This window comes from Chelonia mydas, chromosome 6, assembly GCF_015237465.2.
Source record: "Chelonia mydas isolate rCheMyd1 chromosome 6, rCheMyd1.pri.v2, whole genome shotgun sequence".
Classification (NCBI taxonomy): Eukaryota; Metazoa; Chordata; order Testudines; family Cheloniidae; genus Chelonia; species Chelonia mydas.
The window spans coordinates 19161210-19181730 of record NC_051246.2 but is presented as its reverse complement, the minus strand read 5'-3'; the positions used below and the strand labels follow the sequence as shown (position 1 = coordinate 19181730).

The window sequence follows — 20521 nt, the reverse complement described above, 5'->3', positions numbered from 1 at the left end:
GCCAATCGGTCCCAGCCAGCAAGGGGCAACTGCGTAGAAAGGAAAGGGGGTGGAGAAGCCACCTTTATAATGAGATGTGTCCATGGGGATCCTTTCCCTATCCCTGCTAAGAGCTCGCCTTACCCCCTGGAGCGCGCTGTCCTCCTGCGGTCTCTCCCCCTTATCTAGGGGGCTGCTCTTGCCTCGCTGGTTACACCCATCAGTTTGTCTTTGCCGGGAAGAGACAGGAAGGAGGTGTTTGCCCAGGTCTGTCTCCCATGAAGGATGCTGCCCAGAGATGACTAGTGCTAAGAGCTGGCACAAGGGAGGGGCACCCAATGGGGAATTACAGGTTGGGCTCAATCAGTCCTGCGCTGGGCTCCTGTTTGTGTCTCCAGAGAGCTGCTCCCCATTCCCTGGCAGTGCACGCATTGAGTTAATCATTGCTCAGATCCATTTAGCTCATTGGGGTTCTTATCAGACAGCGCAAAGTCCAAGGGCAAGGCCCAGTCAATCAAGAGCAGGGAGTTACCCAGCATGCTGTGCAAGGCAGCCACCCCGCAGCTTTCCTCGCTGGATGCGTGACAAATGGCATACCACACTGGGAGTTTCCAGTGGGGTCTACCCCCAGGGTCACCTGAGCTGTGGGCCAACAAGGGTATTGCCCTGGGGTCCTTCAGCCAGAGAGGAGACAGGCAGCACAGGGGAAGGGACACACCAGTTACAGCCCTGAAGTCCATGGGCCCCTTGTTTAGAATAGAGAGTCTATAATTCCATGGGGGGGCAGGCAGGGGCCCTGCACACACAGGGTCAGCCCCGGCTGGGCATATCAGCCATGGCCCAAGCCCAGGACAGGGAGAGTCTAGGAGGATCCCATTTTTCTCTCTCTCCCTTTAAAATGCATCTGCTGTCTGTATTTCCAGCTACACGGTCAGGTGTAGAAGAAAGACCAGGACAGAATGAAGCAGAGGAGAGGAGCCAGCCCCGGCTCTAGGGTGGGGAGAGCTCCCCAGGAGGAGCAGCCACTGACCTAGGGCCAGATTAGTCACAGACAGAGCCTCCACAGCACTTCTGTGCAATGAACAGACCAAGGGGCCAGTTCACCCCAGGTGTAACAGCCCTAGAGTTACACTCCGGATGAATCTGGCCCAAGAACATTGGCGACCTCCCTGCTCTAGCAAAGCAGAGCAAAGGGCTAAGAGAGACCTCATCACAGCCAGCAAGCCAGTCGCAAACACCGACCGCACATAAGCCAGACAGAAAAGTGGCCACCAAACCACACGAGTGGAGCCTTTGTGGAGCAGGTGTAGCCACCAGGACCAAAGGAGTGGGCTCAAGGGCTGCCAGCCAGGCACCAAGCCTTTCCCCTCTCGCTGGGTCCAATCCAGCCCCAGCTCAGAGGTGACTACGAGGCATTCCTATGTGATACTTTTACAGTGCCATGAACTCAGTGACCTCAGCCTACTTCCAAAGAGATCGGTGTCTGTGTCGCAAAGCCCACTCTATCCAATACTCGTTGGCAGCCTCACTGTTGACGGTTGGAGCAGAGAAGCCAAAAGCTGATTGTGGCCGATGACCAAACTTCCTGCTCCCCTTAGGCCTGAGCCCCCTAGGGACACACCTGGCAAGGGGCAGCCTGGAAGGGGAAGAGGCACTGCCAGCACTGCCCCTGTTCTGTGGATACAGCAGACTTCATTCTCCTGGGTTGTTGGTGCACAAAGCCCTCTCAGAGACACCGTGTGAGAGAGACTCCGGCATAGGCCACATGGTGAGCTGGGGACAAGGAGCGTCCCAGCCAATGGCACCCCTGCTCCTGTTCCCGGATGGACGGTGGGCACTCCCTGCTTGATCGCCAGAGCCTGTTCCATGAATGCTTGACACAAACCCACCTCAGCCCCAGGGATGCCACCAACAGCTCATGGCAGCTATCTGAATATTCATCCTCCCAGCTGGGTGATAGGTCGCTTTGGTCACCTGCTATTGTCTGTGCCCCCTCATTGGGCAACTCACACTTTTATAAACTAGGAAGAGGGCTCCGACGAGTGGCTTCTGGTTCAGACCAGCTCACAGTGCGTCTGCAAGGCTTCTGCTTCCCACCAACCACCTGGTACGTGAGCATTCACTGAGATGAATGCTCCTGGGGAAGGGCTGCAGGCACCGTTGGAGCAAAATGCTCAGGGTGGCTTCCTCGCAGGGTTTGGCCAGCTCTGGAGATGCTGACAAGACCAGAGGGCATCTCCATTCTCCAGGGGCTCGCCAGACCAACCAAAGGGGAAACGCAGGCCCTGATTCCCCATCAGGCTTCTCAGTGGAATAACCAGCACCCCAGTTCAGTTCAACCCCTGCCCTTCTGCCTCAAATTGCCCTGAGATGCAAATCACAAGGCAGGACCTGATCCTTCACCCCACAGCAGGGCAGAGGGAATCACAGCTGGTGCCTGCTGCAGCTGCCTACAAACGAATGAATGGTGAAGGGACCCATGCCCAGGTGCACCGCTGCTCAAATCTTACTAACCAGCTCCGAGGGATGCAATCCTTAAAAGCCAGGCTCACCCCAACCAGCATCCTGGCCATTCCTCACCAGCAACCCCCCCCCCCCCCCCCCCGACATTGGGAGGAGCCCTCCCCTCTAGCAACCTCAGCCACTGATGTGTCCCCTTCAGTCAGGGACTCCCAGTCCCTGGCAGGACTCCATTTGTGCCACTGGCAGCCACCACCTCCAGCCGCCAACTCCCACTGGCCACCAGCCGGGGCCTTCTCCAGCCAGCACTCCCAGCTACCTGGGCCAGAACAGAATCCCACATCGGGAAGAACTTGCGGCAAAGAATGCCTCAGACCCTGGTCACCCGAACTCCAGAGGGAACCTCTGTGGGCATTAGCACATGTTGCTCTTTCTGAATCGCAGCACCCAGAATAACCCCGAGCTCCTCGTCAACCCTCACCCCCTCCAGGATCTACTCCCAGCCCCCGTACACCCTCACCAACAGCTCTGCCCTTCTCTCACTTCCTCTTCCCTTCTCCCCGCCCCCATGTTCTCAGCCCCAGGGAAAGAGGAGCCCACATGGCACAGGTGAGGGGCAGTGGGCTGTACCTGGGGAAGCACTTCCAGAACTGTGAGACCCTGGATGGGGGAGCAGTTTGTTCTGTGTTGGGCTCACACCTGGTAGCAGGATGTGGCCATGGTTCCTGGGAGCCTTCTCCTTCCATCCTCCCAAGACAGGCCACAGCTGCTATCTCCCTCTGTGCCTGGGACCAAGGCTGGCATTCAGTGGGTGCTGGGTTCCTCCCTCTCCCCTGCAGGGGGCCTGGAAAGGGGGCTATGCTCACCAGTGGCCTCAAATTGCCCGCTCTCCTCTGGGACCGACGTGTAGATCCAAAGCAGACAGGTGGGCAGGGGAGGTCAGATGGCAAGAGAGAGGAGAACAGACAGGCAGACAGAGAGGAAAACTCCGCAGTGGAAGGGCCGTAGGAAGCTACCTGCTCGGATCCAGCGCATCCTGAGTGCGGTGACAACGGATGTCACGCTCCAGCGTCCCCGCTCTCCTCCTCGGTCATCCCGCTGTCTCACTCGGCTTGTGTGGACCCCAGCGCTGCTGCCGGCTGGGTTTTCTATTCTCTCTGAGAGGGGTGGGGGGCCAAGAAGGCCGGGAGGCTGCCACCTCTGCGCAGCGCCTCACTCTAACAGGCACCCTCCAGGATTTGGGTCTGCGGGGGGATTACCGAAAGGGCCGGTCATGTGTTTGTGCTGTACCAGCTTCCCCAGGGCTGTTCTGTCACAGGCTAACTCTGCTCAGCGAAATTCTCCACACAAAGCCTCTTAGCTTCCTGCCCGCAACAAACAGCCCCTAGCGAGGCAGCCACTCTGCGGGGCCACTGTCCCCCATCCTCCTCCAGACAAGCAGGGCTGAGCTGGACACCAGCCCCGGAGCAGATGTGTCCTGCGTTCGGAGCGGGTGACCCACCAGCTCTCCTGGGGGGCGGCGAGGGGCTTTCTGCATTCACTCACAGGCCAGAGCACCCCGCGGTTCCCCACTCAGTGTCTGTACCCCAACTGGATGAGGTGTGATTCCCCAGGGAAAGCTCTCCTCAGAAATGGCAGCAGGGGGAGTACTCAGAGGAAGCCAGTGGCAAAGGCTGAGGGAGAGCGGCATGGCTGAGCCAGCAAGCCCTGAGGCCTGGACAGCAGCGCAGCTGAGCTGGCAAGCCCAGTAGCCAGGGCTGAGGAGCGTTTGTGAAACCCTGTTCCTGGATAAATGCAGACCACCTGCTGGTGTTCAGTATATGGGGCTCTTCCCTCTGAGTCAGGAATGACCCAGCCCCACAGCATAGCCCTACGAGATCCTGGTCTGCTGGAGGGGCCATCTTCCAAACGAGACATCAAACTGAGGCTCTGATCTCTTATGGTCATGAGAGACCCTCACAAGAGGAGGGGTGTTAATCCTGTTTTCTGGGCAAATTTCAATTCAAATAATTATGTTCCACTAATAAAATGCTCCCTACATTCTTAATTAGATACAGCATCATGGTCAGTTCCTGTCCCAAACTCATATGAAGCGTTGCTGTGTGAGCTAACAGCTGCCATGTTCCACCCCAGAGGTGGCTGCATTTCAGTGATGGGGGAAGTGACCCCTACTAAATATACTAAAGTCCTTTGGGAGCCAGCTGGATGAGAGGTGCGGCAGAGATGCAAGCTCCCTGCAGTCCTCTCCCTGCTCTGGTCTCACCTCCAAGCACCACCCCACCCCTCTCCATGGAAAATTCTGCATCACCACTCCCATTCCCACAGCCACCTTTCCTTTGCACAGGGCAGTGGGGAGGATCTCAGAGCCGCGGCACTCTGAGGCTGTGGCGTCAGATGTGCTGGGTCACGGATTCAGCCTATATCCATGTTCACGACATTTCAATAGTATTGCTCTGCCTCCTACACAGCATCCCTGCCTGGTGCCTAGGCATGCAGCCTCCAGCTTCCACCCTGGAGGCCCCAGGCCTGAAGTCCCTTTGCTCCCACTATGATAACCCATTTGTGCCAGTTCTGTCACAGGAGACCCCCAAACTGTCCATCTGGGTCCCATCATAAGCCCCCTCACACACCTATAGTCCTCAAATCAGCTTCTCTCTGGCTCCTTTGGGACCCCTCAGTCACACCCTCACAACACCCTGGTGGGGCAGGAACCTGAAACTACCGCCTGTCTTGAGAGGCCTCCCTATAGGCTCACTAACAACGAGCCAGATCCTCAGCAGACAGAAATCAGCCAAGCTCCAATCACTTGAGTGGGGATGCTTTGCCCCAGCCGGGGACCCAGTGGCGGGGTGGAATTCTGCTCCATCTTTCTTCAAAGACCAACTGATTTTTGCTCACCCCTTGTGTGACTGCTTATTGTTCCACCGCATTATCCAGTCTACACGGAAACATTAGGGTGACACAGACACAGCACTCAGGAGGTGTGAAAAATTCACACCCCTGAGCACCGCAGCTATGCCGGCCTAACTCCGGTGTAGACACAGCCACACTGACCTAGCTACTGCCACCCAGAGAGGTGGATTATCTACAGTGACAGAAAAAACCCTCCGTCACTGTGGGAAGCATCTACACTATGGCTCTCCAGCAGCATGGCTGCAGTGGTGTAGCTGTGCGGCTGTGGCAGCTATAGTGCAGACACGACAACATGCCAACAAAAGGATAGGGAGTGGTTAGACCAAGGGATGAGAATGGGAGTCAGTAGTTCCAGGTTCAATTCCCTGCTCTTCCCTCATCTGACCTTGGACAAGTCACTTCAACGCTCTCTGCCTCAGTTTCCCCATCTGTAAAACAAGGATGACAGTCCTGAGCTGCCTTGCAGAGGGGCTGTGTTCCTTAATGATGTCTGGAAAGCCAGCTGCGATCCAGGATGGAAGGCAGCAGAGAAGGGCACTGTCTCAGTCCCATTAATACACACACACTGACTAAACATCCACTCGCTCCCTGGTTGATAAACAACGATACACACTCACTCATTCACCCTTACAGCTGAGAGATTCCTGTGACCCTTCAGGCAACGACTAACAATTCAACAGCAGGGCTACGGCAGCCCTCGTGAGCATGCGAGCAAACACAATCAGTCTGTGTACACACACACACACACACACACACAGAGGCTTGCTACGCACAGAGGAACTTTACCCACTAACACCCTACAAAAAGATTTAACAGGCCAACCCTCAGACAGCTGCCAAGATGCTATCCACCCCCAGTCCTGCTTGTTCTTCCTTTTAAAGCCGCTCGGCACATCTTTCCCGATGTACATTCTTTAACTACCTCTTATCTCGTAAATTAGCCGAGAGAGAGAGGGATCCCGAATAGCTGAGCTCTGTCGTAACTGGTTCCCTCGTGCGAGTGTTAGGCAAGGAAGAAGGCAGAGTTTCTAGCAGGGTGCCAGCCAAGGGTCAGGCTTTTTATACTCCCCACCTTCCCTTTGATATAAAATACAACCGCTCTAGGTAAACACTGAACACTGTGCAGAGACCAAACTTAATTCCTTTACCTTCCCCGCCAGAGCCTCCACCATCCCACTCTGCCGCGAGGCTTTCCATTTCCTCTGCTGCAGGCAACTCTGCTGGGTGGTAATGTGACGGGCTGTAGCAAAAACTAAGGAACAGTCAGACCCAAACAGCTAGGTTCTTTTGGACTAAGGATAGGGAAACGCCTGTCCAGAGAACCCTCAGAGCATACACTACCAACCCCAGCATCTTCCTTTCATCAGCAAAGCCTGCACCCAAACCTCCTCTAGATGCCTTCAAAGCCTCATTCAATCCAAAATCTCCTCATCCCTCCCAAATCTCAGAGCAACGGCCCAAATATTTCCATTCTCTCTTTATCTCCTTTGTCTTCCTATACCTCCAAGCTCCGTGCCAAAGGAGCAAACTCCTATGGGAGAGAGATGGGTAACTCCAGTCTGACTGAAACCAGGAAACGTCTTCCTGAAATAAAGTCCCAGCTCCTGAGATTTTCAGACCCAAGGGGAACCAGAATCAAGCTCACTCCTCACCAGCCGGGCCCAAAGCCGGGGATCTAAGGGATGTTCACACACAAGGGAATAGCTGCTTAGGCAAAATGCAAACTTAAGGATGATGCTGTGATCCCAGGAAAAGCTTCTATCCCGAATGCCATATCGACACCAGTTTAAACATGGAAAAATAACCCTTTCCCCATAGAAGATTTCAACAGTTCTCTACAGAAGGATTTTGCTATGACTTGATGTGTAAATACCAGAGACAGCAATGTGCAAGGAACTGGACTAGCTGACCTCTCGAGGTCCCTTCCAGTTCTATGATTCTATGTCGAGCAGACAGAATATGAGGCTAGGGGTTAGGATCTCGTGGGTTTTAATCCTACCTGCTTCCCAAAAGGTTGCAAGGATTAATTAGTTAACCCTTGTACAGCACTTCGAAAATATCAAGTGCTAAAAGATTATTCATAAATATGGTGGAAGTGCTAACAGCAGACTCGGATCTGGTGAGACTCAGTTTATAGTGAAGTAGAATGGACTCCTCGAATTATTTCAGCATGTTGCAATGTGCAGAAAGAAATTCCCGTTACTGTGAAATCTCCACTTACTCAGAGGGTGCTATGGAGAAAGAAAAAGGAATTCACTCTATGAGGGGAAGTCTTGATTCAAACTTGCAGCTTTCCATGAGAAGCAACAGGGATACTCAGTTTAAAGAAGTTAATTGTGTGGATATGAATCAGTCCTACAAACAGAGTTTATCCTTGTAAATGAATACACGTCTAGCATGCCGAGAAGAAACAAGGTATGTTTGTTCACCTGTATACTACCCGTCCGGAGATCACTGATCTCTCAGGACACTGAGATCCCAAGTTAAATCTGACTCCTTGTGGAAATCTAGCAAGATAGGCACCAACCTTCAACTCCTAATAGCTGATGATCAGTTTCACCGTTCACTCCTTCAAAACACCCTGGATAGCTGGCATGTATGAGAGAGAGAGAAAAGAATCTCATCACCTCTTTCCATGGGCGGTGATCCTTTGTGCTAAAGCTTACTCCTCCATTCCCCTCTCATCCTCACCTACCACAGTGTAACTGACATGGATTAACACAACAGAACAGGATGAGCTGCCCATGGGAAACAAACTGCCATGCTGCAGGCTGCAGTGCAAACTAAGAGCTAAAATAAAAAAGTTACACAATCGAGCAACTTGCAGACATGAAAGAAGTGTCCCGCAGCCCCGCTTTTCTTCACTTTCCATTTTCACAGGGGAAGGCAGGGGCAAGAGATTTTTAGGGTTCACCAAAAATAAATCAATCAGATGGTTCTCGAAACCCTGTGAAATACAAAACACCCCCCTGAAAGTGACAATGAGAGAAAGGCAACCAAAGTTCACTGCTTCTAAATATCACACAGCACAGCACGAGTGGGACAGCCAAGGGTGGGGGGTGATGGAGCTTAGAAGCTAGGAGACTGGTGTTCAGCGGGTTGAGGATGCGGCTGGACTGGGAGTGGAGCCACCAGGAACTATGTCCAACTGGACCCCAACTGAAAACAAAGACTGACTAGGACGCAGTTTGGTGCATGTAAGAGCCTCTGGAGCAAGGCTTCCTGCCTGGTTAATCCTGTTCCACATGGGACTCGGGATCATGACCAGAAAAGCAAGAGAATCTCTTCCTTTTGAGGAAAAGAGAGAGAGGAGCTATAGAGACAACAAAGGGAAAGATTTCACAGAAACCAGAACAGGAGAAGGAACAGAAAGAGAAGCAGCCATAGTCCAAACCATTAGATAAAGCACCTTCCATTGACCATGTGTTCATTTCCCCACGATCTGGGCAGCTTCCATGGCAAACAAGCTCATCATCATTTCCTCATACAATCCCCATCCCCTTGTTCTCCGTGAATACAGTATCAGCAAGCTGCACTCCCCAAACACAGAGCGAGTGAATCTCAACAAAAATACCAGCAGGAGGGGAGCCAAACTCTGGGCTTGATCAATGTATTAATCCAGCCCTCAAGTCAATTGGAGATTATATCGTCACCAGCAACAAAAGCTCCCAGGACCTGCTATAAAAAGAGAAACCGGCTAAGATGATCCTCCATATTTTCCCTTTGCCACAGGCTCTTTGTGCAATGAGCTGAATGCAAAGTGCAGATATTCTGCACATGCACACCTGAAACGTTAGTCAGTTTCCCACTGCTGCCGCCCTTCCCCTTGGAAAGCAGGTTAGCAGAGACCACAGGAAGAGGGCTCTTGGGGAGACTCGGGACACCTAACGAAGGGAAAGAGAAAGAGGGAAAGAGAAGAGAGAACAAGAACTGACAAAAAATGAAATGCAGAGAGACAGAGCAAAGAGAGGTGCACAAAGACGAGGCAGTGAGGAGAAACAGTGAGAGGAAAGAGGAATTAAAACAAAGGTCAGAAATGGTGGCAGGGCCCCATCTGCTCCGTAACCTTCATTCAACTGAGTGATTCTTAATGCAACAGTTTAACTTTACTAACTATTCAGTTATTACTAAATGGTCACGTTCTACCCTTCATCTTTGTCCAGAACCCAGCAAAAGGGGCCTGATTCTCCTCTTGTACCAACATTACACCACCATAGCTCTTCTGGCCTCAACGGAGTCACTCCTGATTCACATTGGCGTTAAAAGGAGAATAGGAGCCAAGGTCTTCTGTGGATTGCGGGGAATCTGTGTTTCTGATTGTGTAGCGCCAGCCTACGGAAGCTAATTAAAATGGTGATTTAGGCCCCAGCCCAGAATATTATTGTAGGTATTATCAATCAGAGGGACAGCTAGAGCAGAGCAGGAAGAGTTCTGTAAGGAGTCCCTTTCCAAGGGGACAGAGGGAGCAGGGGAGGGAACCTGTGCTGATGTCCTTGGTCTGGGAGCAGGGGGATCTATACTGCAAGCCATGGAGTGATGGAGATGTGCTGAGGTCCTCAGTCAAGGAGCCTGACATCCATGGCTCAGGGGACTGGTCTGGAGGCCTTTGGTCTGGAGGTGACCGTAGAGGCTGACCTGGTGCTGGGCTCTGTGTGACGGTGAAGACTACGGTGGTGGCCTGTGTCTGCTGGGAGCCCGTGTCCCTGACTTGGCAGTGCTGGGACTGGCATGGCCCTGTTCAGCGGTAAGGAGGCGGCAGGTTGATGGCCTTGTCCCCGTGACGGGGCGACGGGCAGAGCCCATGCCTAAACCCCAGTCTGGGTGTGGGGGGCTTGTGTTCAACTTCCTCCATCTGCAGTGAGGCAGGTGCCCAGTCACGAGGGTGGCCACCGAGGCTCAGCTCCCCGCTAGGGGTGCAAGGGCTGGGGATGGGCGCCGGTCTCTCCGAGCAACTTCCGTGCCCAGGTCCCTGCTTGAGGGTACGGGGGGGCGGGGGGGACGGTGGCCTGCACCCAGGTCCCTGCTCGAGGTGGGTCGTGTTCTCGGGTGCCTGGGCAGACGTGTGGGATCAGTGGGGATGCGGGGGGGGAGAGGGGGGCTGCTGACCTGGGCCGCGGCCGGTGCGGGGCTGCGGGGTGTCTGCGCCCCGCTCTGGCCGGGGGTCCCGGGCTGCCCACCGCGGTCTCTCACCTTCGAAGAAGCGCTGCAGAGCCTCCGTCTCATCCACCACCTCCATAGCTGGGCCATGCACCGGGCTGCCGGGCTAGTGGCCGAGCCCGCAGGGGGGCATCCCCCCGGGCACGCAGAGGGGACGCCCGGGGGCTCGGGCCGCGCAGCGCCGGCGGGGACCGGCCCCTGAGCGCTCCGGGTGCCCCGCTCCGCTCTCCCGCCTGCTCCCCGCGCCCCGGCTGACCCGGCTCCGGCGCCCCCGAGCGCGCCCCTCTGCGGAGCGCTCAGCAGCCGCCGCGGCTCCCCCCGGGGGGTGTCGGCCCCGTCCGGCCCCGGCAGCTGCCCATCGGCCTCCGAGAAACAGCAGCAGCCCTGACACTCAACTTGGGCGGCTGGCTCCGGGCGCCCTGCCCGCCGCGCGGCTCCTCCCTCCGGCCCCGCCGCTCCGCCTCCCGGCCCGGTCCGGCCCGGCCGGGCCCCTCTGCCGGCCGCCGCGGGCAATGCAAGCACCCCGCCGGGGGGAGCCGGGGGCCGCTCCCCTCCATCGCCCTGGGACTGTCCCGCCGCCTTCCCGGGGGCAGCCGCGCTCACCTTCCTCCCCCCACGCTCCTGCCCCCTAAGCCTGCACAGCGCCCGTCATTCCTGCTCCCCCACGGGGCCTGGGACCCTCATTCCCCCCTTCCCCGCCACTGAGGGATGTTGTTATTGTAGGATAGCTCTGGGAGGTCCGCACACCCCCAGTGACTCTGGATAACAACACCCCCTCCCCCACCGTTTGTTATTGTAGGGTGGCTTGCATAAACTTGTTTGTTTTTTAATAAGGTCAGTCACAAGCGCTGGTTTGTTACTGGCCTTGCCCTTTGTCGGGCTGAGCTAAGCCCACTGCTTTGTTAAGGTCAGGAACAGTGGTAGGGGAGGGGCTGCACACGGTGCTTTGTTAATGTAAGGTCACTCACAAACACCAGCTTGCCCACACTGTCTCCTTACTGTAGAGTTGTTTGGGGGTTTGGACTGAACACAGGGCTTTGTAGGGTCACCCACAAACACTAGCCTGCCCACACTGTAGGCTGTATGAGGGAGTCTGGACTGCATTGATTCGCTGACAGGAGCTAGACTGCCAGCGCTGCTGAAAAATAACCCCAAAGCGTGTGTTTTGGGACGAGAACGTGAGCTAGTTCACAAAGAGATCTGAGAAAGCCCAGTCAGACCTTTGGCCTTATGGCCCAGTTTCACCTCCCGAGGTGAGACACTACTAACCGATTTGTCACTTTCAGAAATGCCCTCTGCGTCCTCCACACAAACTACTTACCCCTCCATCACCATCAGTGTCATGTGAGAAAGCATGAGTGTCCTGCCACTCTGCTTAGGTTCTGAGCACTCAGGTCCCAGCCCTAGGAAGAAGACCCAGAAGGAAAGAAAGACACAATCGTTCCCAGACGCCCCCTTTACAGACAAGAGCCTCATTAACATGATCATTATTTTTGCCAATCACAACTGAAATGTAACAGCAAGAGGCCGAAAACAAACAGTTTGAGACCTCCGCACAAGCCCATGGGTCCAATCCTCATTCTTAAAACCGGTCATCTTTCTTTCTTTCCACGGGGGGAGGAAGGGGCAATTTGGGTTTTCTTCCCCAGATGTGTCCACAATCAATAATAATGCCTCAAAAAAACATAGCAGTTACAGTTGCTAAATGAAGTTACAGTTATCTGACCACAGTTAACCAAAGGCAGAGCCCCTGCCAGCAGAAGACTGTGGGCCCATTATCTTCTGGGCAGATAAAGCACACAATGAGGTTTTGTCCATCCCCACAAACCAATTCAGAAGGGCAGATTCTCTTATATATATAAATATATTTTTCTCTCTCACACAGCTGTGCAGTGACCAATTCTTCTCTGGGGAGCGGGGAGGGGGCTGAGGTTTGGGGATAGTAATAGGTCTATTCTTTCGGGGTTGGAAAGCAAGAGCTCAACAGCCTTTTCCCCCTCTCTCTCTCTCTTTCCATTAAGACAATTGTTATTCTCCATTATATCCCATCCCCCCTCCCCACACACATACTCCCCCTGCCCACAGACACAAGCTGCATGCACCCGGGGAGGAAGCAAAACGTTTCTCTGCGGAGGCTGATGTTAGCCACAGGCCTGAATCAAAACCCAGCTCCAAATGCTCCCCCAAAGCTGGATCTGGATGTAATGAAGGGTTCCCCACATGCAGTGATGGACTTTGAACCAGAGCCTTGGAATTAGACACCCCTGAACCTCATGACACACAGAACAAGCTTTTGATTGGCCAGGACCAATTCTAATGAATTTATTTATTTCCCTCTGTTTCTGCTTGGAGATTTGGGCTGTTGTTTGATAGTTTAAGGCCAGATCCAGTCACCCTTACTCACAAAGAGTAGCTACGTACTTCTCACGTAGCACAGCTGCGTGCAGACTAAGTTGCTACTCGGTGTGAGTGCAGGTGGCTGGATCTGGCCCTTCAGAAGCAAGTGCCTCACATGCTTCTCTGCTATTTCAGTTACTTTTCTCTCCCTTATTCTTCTGTTTGTGGGTGGGTTGGCTGATTTGCTCTTGTTTTTTAGAAACTTCTATGATCGTGTTAAGCATTGGGACAATGTGTCATGGGGAAAAGGGGGCTGAGGAGGACTTTACCCCCACCAGCTCCCTGTCCTGCCAGTGGAACCCCGTTTCTGCCCTGCAGGTCCCTGTTCATTCAGATCCTGCACTTCATCACTCTACTATGGGGCTCCCGGATGAGAAGAGAACGGAGATGTTGAAAGGCAGTCATTCAATGGGGCAGGATTTGTGCTTTTGAAAATCTGCCCCTTGATGTCTGTATTATGGATAGGTCTCTGAAAACATCTGCTCAGTGTGCAGCAGCAGTCAAAAAAGCGAACAGAAGGTTAGCAATCATTAGGAAAGGGATAGATAATAAGACAGAAAATATCATATTGCCTCTCTATAAATCCATGGTGCACCCACACCTGGAATACTGCGTGCAGATCTGGTCGCCCCATCTCAAAAAAGAGATATTAGAGTTGGGAACGCTACAGAGAAGGACAACAAAAATGATGATGAGTTTGGAACAGCTTCCACATGAGGAGAGATTGAAAGGCTGGGACTTTTCAGCTTGGAAAAGAGACGACTAAGGGGGGAGATGAGAGAGGGCTATAAAACCACGAGGGGTGTGGAGAAAGTGAAAGTGTTATTTACTCCTTCTCATAACACAAGAACCAGGGGTCACCCAATGAAATTAACAGGCAGCAGGTTTAAAACAAACAAAAGGAAGTGCTTCTTCACACAACGCACAGTCAGCCCATGGAGCTCATTCCCAGGGCATGTTGTGAAGCCCAAAACTGTAACAGGGTTCAAAAAAGAATTAGATAAATTCATGGAGGACAGGTCCATCAGTGGCTATTAGCCAAGTTCCCACAGTATTCTTGTCAGCAAGTTAAAGAAGTATGGGCTGGATGAATGCACTATAAGGTGGGTAGAAAGTTGGCTAGATTGTCAGGCTCAACATGTAGTGATCAATGGCTCCATGTCTAGTTGGCAGCCGGTGTCAAGTGGAGTGCCCAGGGGTCGGTCCTGGGGCCGGTTTTGTTCAATATCTTCATAAATGATCTGGAGGATGGTATGGATTGCACTCTCAGCAAATTTGCGGATGATACTAAACTGGGAGGAGTGGTAGATACGCTGGAGGGCAGGGATAGGATACAGAGGGACCTAGACAAATTGGAGGATTGGGCCAAAAGAAATCTGATGAGGTTCAATAAGGATAAGTGCAGGGTCCTGCACTTAGGACGGAAGAACCCAATGCACAGCTACAGACTAGGGACCGAATGGCTAGGCAGCAGTTCTGCGGAAAAGGACCTAGGGGTGACAGTGGACGAGAAGCTGGATATGAGTCAGCAGTGTGCCCTTGTTGCCAAGAAGGCCAATGGCATTTTGGGATGTATAAGTAGGGGCATAGCTAGTAGATCGAGGGACGTGATCGTTCCCCTCTATTCGACATTGGTGAGGCCTCATCTGGAGTAGTGTGTCCAGTTTTGGGCCCCACACTACAAGAAGGATGTGGATAAATTGGAGAGAGTCCAGCGAAGAGCAACAAAAATGATTAGGGGTCTGGAACACATGACTTATGAGGAGAGGCTGAGGGAACTGGGATTGTTTAGTCTGCAGAAGAGAAGAATGAGGGGGGATTTGATAGCTGCTTTCAACTATCTGAGAGGTGGTTCCAGAGAGGATGGTTCTAGACTATTCTCAGTGGTAGAAGAGGACAGGACAAGGAGTAATGGTCTCAAGTTGCAGTGGGGGAGGTTTAGGTTGGATATTAGGAAAAACTTTTTCACTAGGAGGGTGGTGAAACACTGGAATGCGTTACCTAGGGAGGTGGTAGAATCTCCTTCCTTAGAAGTTTTTAAGGTCAGGCTTGACAAAGCCCTGGCTGGGATGATTTGATTGGGGATTGGTCCTGCTTTGAGCAGGGGGTTGGACTAGATGACCTCCTGAGGTCCCTTCCAACCCTGATATTCTATGATTCTATGGTCAGGGATGCAACCCCGTGCTCTGGGTGTCCCTAGCCTCTGACTGCCAGAAGCTGGGAGTGGACGATAGGGGATGGATCACTCAATAATTGCCCTGTTCTGTTCATTCCCTTTGAAGCACCTGGCATTGGCCACTGTCCGAGGACTGGATGCTGGGTTAGATGCACCATTGATCTGACCCAGTATGGCCACTGTTACATTCTTATTCACCTAGATCTGGGCTTCACTCCCTCCCTTACCGCTCTGCCAAGGGACCCAAACTCTAGGCCAGATCCTCAGCTGATGGAAATCAGTGTAGCTGCATTGAAGTCAAAGAGACAATGCTGATTTCCACCAGCTGACGATCCACTCCCTGTCCTAAAAGGAGTCCCCTCTCTAGAGGCCAGACATAGATTTAGGGTGGGATTTTCCAGAGAGCTCTGCATTGGCCACTAACTCCACATGCTGTTAATGGACATTGCCTCCACTGTGCCCCCCATTGAAACCAGTGGCTCATTAGATGATTTACTTCAACGGAAGCGCAGCTAGGCCAATGCTGGGCACTGACCACTCGCAAGCCTCACTCCTATCCTGCACAGTCCTTGCACCAAGAATTCAGTTAATTAAATCTTTAGCTTAATCCCCTGCACACAGCTCTTCCTCCTGACCACAGGTCTTCCTGCAAGACCCCCAAACTTGGCAAAGATGGCAATTCAGTTTCCCTCGTCACTGCGAATGCTAGGAAAGGAGCGACATAGATTGTCATGTAGGACCAGGAGACTGACAGGCAGGAAAGAGGGGAGAACATTTGGGAGAAAATATGTTAGGTGATCGTGCTAGCTGGCTGCAATTCCAGTGTGGGGGTCAGCCAGGGCTTGGGAAATTCTAGGAGCTCCCCGGAGCCCACTGACTCTCCTGTGAAGAACTGGGAGGCAGGAGACAATTTGCAGGAGGGTCTGTAGTCTTGGCTTCAGTTAATCAAGTGTGACAAAGCTACATCAGAAGATCAAGGTTATTGTGGGTCACTTTGCTAGTGACCATCAAGCAGTGAAGAGACCCTGTAAACAGCCCCAGTCGGAAAGAGAATGAGCTCCTGTCGGTCGTGACAATCTGTCACGGAGCAGTTTAAAACTGTCGGAAGATACTGAAGAGATTTTAGGGCAGGTTGGCAATAGTATTGATCGACCTTGGGTTTTATACCCTTCTGTTTGCAGACTGTGTAATTCTGTCAACGGGATTCGCCCCCACACTTTCCCAAATGCAAATGCCTCAGTGTAATTTGTTTTAAATGGAAAATAAAGAGCCTCCCTCCTAGCCACGGTGAGAAACCCTACAGCCCTGCAGTGCGCACTGATCAGCCCCCACAAGAAACACTACATCCTGGCGTTGTGCACTGCTCAGCCTCCACAAGAAATGCTACAGCCCGGCAGTGTGCACCGCTCAGCCCCATGAGAAATGTTACAATCAGAGGGTATACACTGCGTAGCCCCCACGAGAAACGCTACAGCCCGGCAGTGTGCACCGCTCAGCCCCATGAGAAATGTTACAATCAGAGGGTATACACTGCGTAGCCTCCACAAGAAATGCTACAGCCCGGCAGTGTGCACCGCTCAGCCCCATGAGAAATGTTACAATCAGAGGGTATACACTGCGTAGCCCCCACGAGAAACGCTACAGCCCAGCAGTGTGCACTGCTCAGCCTCCATGAGAAACGCTACAGCCCGAGGATCTGCACACTCAGCCCTCACAGCATCGTTACAGCCTGGCTGTGTGCACTGCGCAGCCCCCACGAAAAATGCTACAGCCCGAGGATGTGCACACTCAGCCCTCAAGAGAAACGTTACAGCCCAGCTTTGTGCACTGCTCAGCCCCCACAAGAAACACTACATCCTGGCTGTGTGCACGGCTCAGTCCCCACGAGAAATGCTACAGCCCGAGGGTGTGCACTGCTCAGCGCTCACAAGAAACGTTACAGCCCAGCTCTGTGCACGGCTCAGTCCCCACAAGAAACACTACATCCTGGCTGTGTGCACTGCTCAGCCCCCATGAGAAATGCTACAGCCTGGCAGTATGCACGGCTCAGTCCCCACGAGAAACGCTGCAGCCCAGCAGTGTGCACTGCTCGGTCCCTACGAGAAACGCTACAGCCTGAGTGTGTGCACTGCTCAGCCCCCACGAGAAACGCTACAGCCTGACAGTGTGCACTGCTCAGCCCCCATGCACACATTCCCAATAACAGTGTGCAGAGCCCTGTACCCTTAACACAGTACACAGGCATGTGCCACAGAGCAGTCGTGCGCTACCCTGCTGACTAGAAACGGAGAGGAGAGGAGATTTTAAGAATGAAGAAAGGCCCTTTGAGAGTATCCTGTTAACTACTCAAACTGTAACAGAGAGTAACTATTAACCATTGGCTAAGTGTCCTCCTACATAGTATCTTCTGAGCATACATTCAGCCTGTACCCTGGAGATGCAGGATAAACACATGCTGGTTTCTGGTGTCTGCTCTACAGAGTTGTTATAAGAACAACCAGGCCAGTGACTTAGAAATAATTTATGGAATAATTTGGTGACTTTGGGCAATAGTATCAACCTCGCCAGGTATTTGTACAGAGCTTATCGCCATGGTATCTGAGCACCTGCTAGGTTCTGTTTATCAGTGTATTATATGATCCTCATCACCACAGCATCAGGGGCACCTCACAGTCACTAATGGAGTTTGTCCTTAAGATAGGGAAGTATTATCCCTCAATTTACAGTTGGGGTACTGAGGCAAAGGATAGATGCAGTGACTTCCCAACTTCACCCAGAAAGTGGACCTAGTTTTAATTCCTCAGACTTAGTCCCAGTCGAGTGCCAACTTCAGTCTCACTCAGTTTTTTACCCACATTCACTCTTCTCTCCCCATTTCCTGAAACAGGCAAAACCCTCATTCCCTTGCTCACCTTCTTCTACTTGAGCGAATTCCAGCATTGCCCAGAGGCCTTCATCATGATCCCTGGCCTGAAGAGGAACTGCTGCTGCTCACTCTCTCTGGATCTGATTAAGGGTAAGAGATGTGTTGTGCACAGGGTCCTGAAGAGGGTGAGGAATGAGCCCAGTTTTAGCCGCTGTGGAAAGGAGGGAGAAGAGTCACTTCCAGAACAAGCCAGGACTTGCCATTACATAGGGGTTATTGTGTAATTAACAAATGAGCTCTAGGAGAGATTTTTAACCTTGTGAAATTAAGCGGTGCTGCTTTAACCCACCACTGTAACCTAAAAAGTAAACCCTGTGAGGGTCTAATCATGGGATCAGACCTTAGGGTCACCCCAGTGGGTGCCTCTCTTTGCTTTTCTCCAGAGTCCCCTTCATGGCATGTTGTTTGCTCTTTTTCTCCCTTCTGCTGTTTTCCTCCATCATTTTCTCTCTTGCAAGCTGTGTCTTCCTCCATCATCCTTCTCCCTCCCTCACACACACACTCCCTTCCTCATTTCCTCTAGGTCCTGCTGTCCGTAAACACTGCTCCCTCTATGTCAGATACATTGATTCTGAGTGCAAGCCAGGAGGAGGGAGGGGGATTACTCACCCAAGGTGTGGGTGCTGCTCCCTTCAGCACTAAATCTCAAAGTCCAGAATTACAGCAAAAAAATAATTAAACACCCCCTCCAAATCCCAGGGAACGGCCAGGCCTTTCCGACAGAGCCAGAGCCTCAGAGCCCTTGGACCTGTTTCCTCTTGCTGTCTCATCACCAAACCAGGGCAGGGTCCTCTTTCCCTGTAGAGTGGCTAAAGGGGATTCCTTCGGGTACAAGGCTGTTGATGTCACCTTCACCAAGGTGGAGCACACCAGCCTATAACAGCAGCCTATGGGTATGCCCATGTCTATTTCCAGCTGAAAGGGGTCAACGGGGCCAGAGAAGCTGGAGTCACTAAGCCAAGCTGTGGGGATGTAAATAGATACTATAGATCCCTGGAATCTCCTTTTACCTGCTGGTGAAGAAGGAGTGAGGGTCGTTGTAACCCTGTCTGGGAACTGGGAGCGAGGGGCATTGCTACTGTGTCAGTGCTGGTTATTGTGACCCCATGGCCACAGCTTATTACTCGTTATGGGATGGGTCCGTTGTGTAGCTGACACAGAACTGGAGAAAGAAAAGTGTTGTGCTTATAAATTAGCATGCCGAGTGTAGAGCAGAGTTCCCCCTTTTAATATCGCTACTTGGGTGTTTGGGGAATAGAGCTGTTGGGTTGAAAGAAGCAAGACCAGGGGGGAAAGTGGGCCGGTATGGGCTGGTACGGTATGGGCCGCAGCAGCACTTTAACCTCATTGCCCCTTCCCCCCTACCCCAGGGCTGCCGACGTGGGAAGGGGGGGAGGGCAAAAGGGGCAGCTGCCCCAGGGCCAGTGATTTGGCGGTGGCCAGGAGCCCTGGTCCCTTTTAAATCGCCGCCGGAGCCCCGGGCAGTGCAGGCCAGGTAGCGCGGATGGGTTGGCTGGGGGAGGCTGACTCCCAGCCCTGCCCCTTCCGGCCGAGGCCTGGGCCCCCGTACCGGCAAGAATTTAATCTTACTTTCACCCCTGAGCAAGACCATATGTCACTGGGCGTGGCTCCTTCCACCGTCTCCCCACAGAAAGGGCACATACTCCAGCGGCTGTGCCTTCACCGTGTCTTGTTATTTTAAGCCCCTCCACCATTTCTACAACAATCTCTGTGCAACAGTCTATTTACAACAGCACTTTTGGCCCTCTCCCCAGGACCCGAGGGGAACAGAGGTCCCTCCCGCACTTCCTTCCTTCCTATCAGCCTTGGGCTGATGGGGTAATGAGCTCCTTAGACTTGCCAGCCAGCCAGCCTGATTGTCTAATTACCACCCCATCAGCTTTCTCAAGGGGAACTAATTAACACTGGAGTGATCAGAGTGCAGACGCCCCTGTTTGCACGCTGCACTCTGTAACACCATAGCTTGACATATTTTGTGTGGCGCTTCCCGGGGGGGCACAATTAAGGTTGCTGCAGTTGATGAAATAGTTTGGATGGGTCCTGTGGATGTCTCTTGAGTTAATGTTACCGTGGGATGTAGCGAGTGTGTGTGCCTGTTTGTTTAACATTTTAGGTACACATGGATTTAGAGTCTGATCCAATGCCCATTGAAGTCACAGGAAAGACTCCCATTAACTTAACTGGGCTTTGGCTTAGACTGTAACTGTTTATTTCCTGGACTCTGAAGGTTTGCGTCAATGGCAATTGCACAGGATCTGCCTTAGCTCTTTACTAATGATGGTCTTGTGGGAATTCTCTAGGAATGAAGTGGCAGAAAAAGCTGATACAAAACACAACAGCCTGACTGCTGAGCAGCACAGTACCCATGAACAGAACACCCAGGTAATCTGCTCTTTGCACTGACTCCAGGACCAGTTCAAGGTCTCTGCCCTGATATTCAAAACCTCTCACTAAGTGCTAGCTATCTAAGAGATTGCCTTGGCTTCTGCAGCC

The 20521-nt window shown here is 52.7% G+C and overlaps 1 protein-coding gene across 13 annotated transcripts in view; it reads right to left on the bottom strand.

The window, feature by feature from the left end:
* MYRF (myelin regulatory factor) overlaps nucleotides 1–18153 on the bottom strand; it is a 112965-nt gene extending 94812 nt beyond the window's left edge. For 4 of the 13 annotated variants that reach the window (XM_043548524.1, XM_043548522.1, XM_043548521.1 and 1 more), the window contains exon 1: nucleotides 10542–10923. In XM_043548524.1, coding sequence (XP_043404459.1) covers nucleotides 10542–10587 — 46 coding nt within the window. In that variant the 5' untranslated portion in view covers nucleotides 10588–10923. Of the gene's footprint in view, nucleotides 1–10541; nucleotides 10926–11829; nucleotides 11907–17993 lie in introns of those variants that run through there. The other 9 variants (XM_043548527.1, XM_037899449.2, XM_043548529.1 and 6 more) reach the window with 6 other exon arrangements.
* Between the last annotated feature and the right edge of the window lie 2368 nt (nucleotides 18154–20521).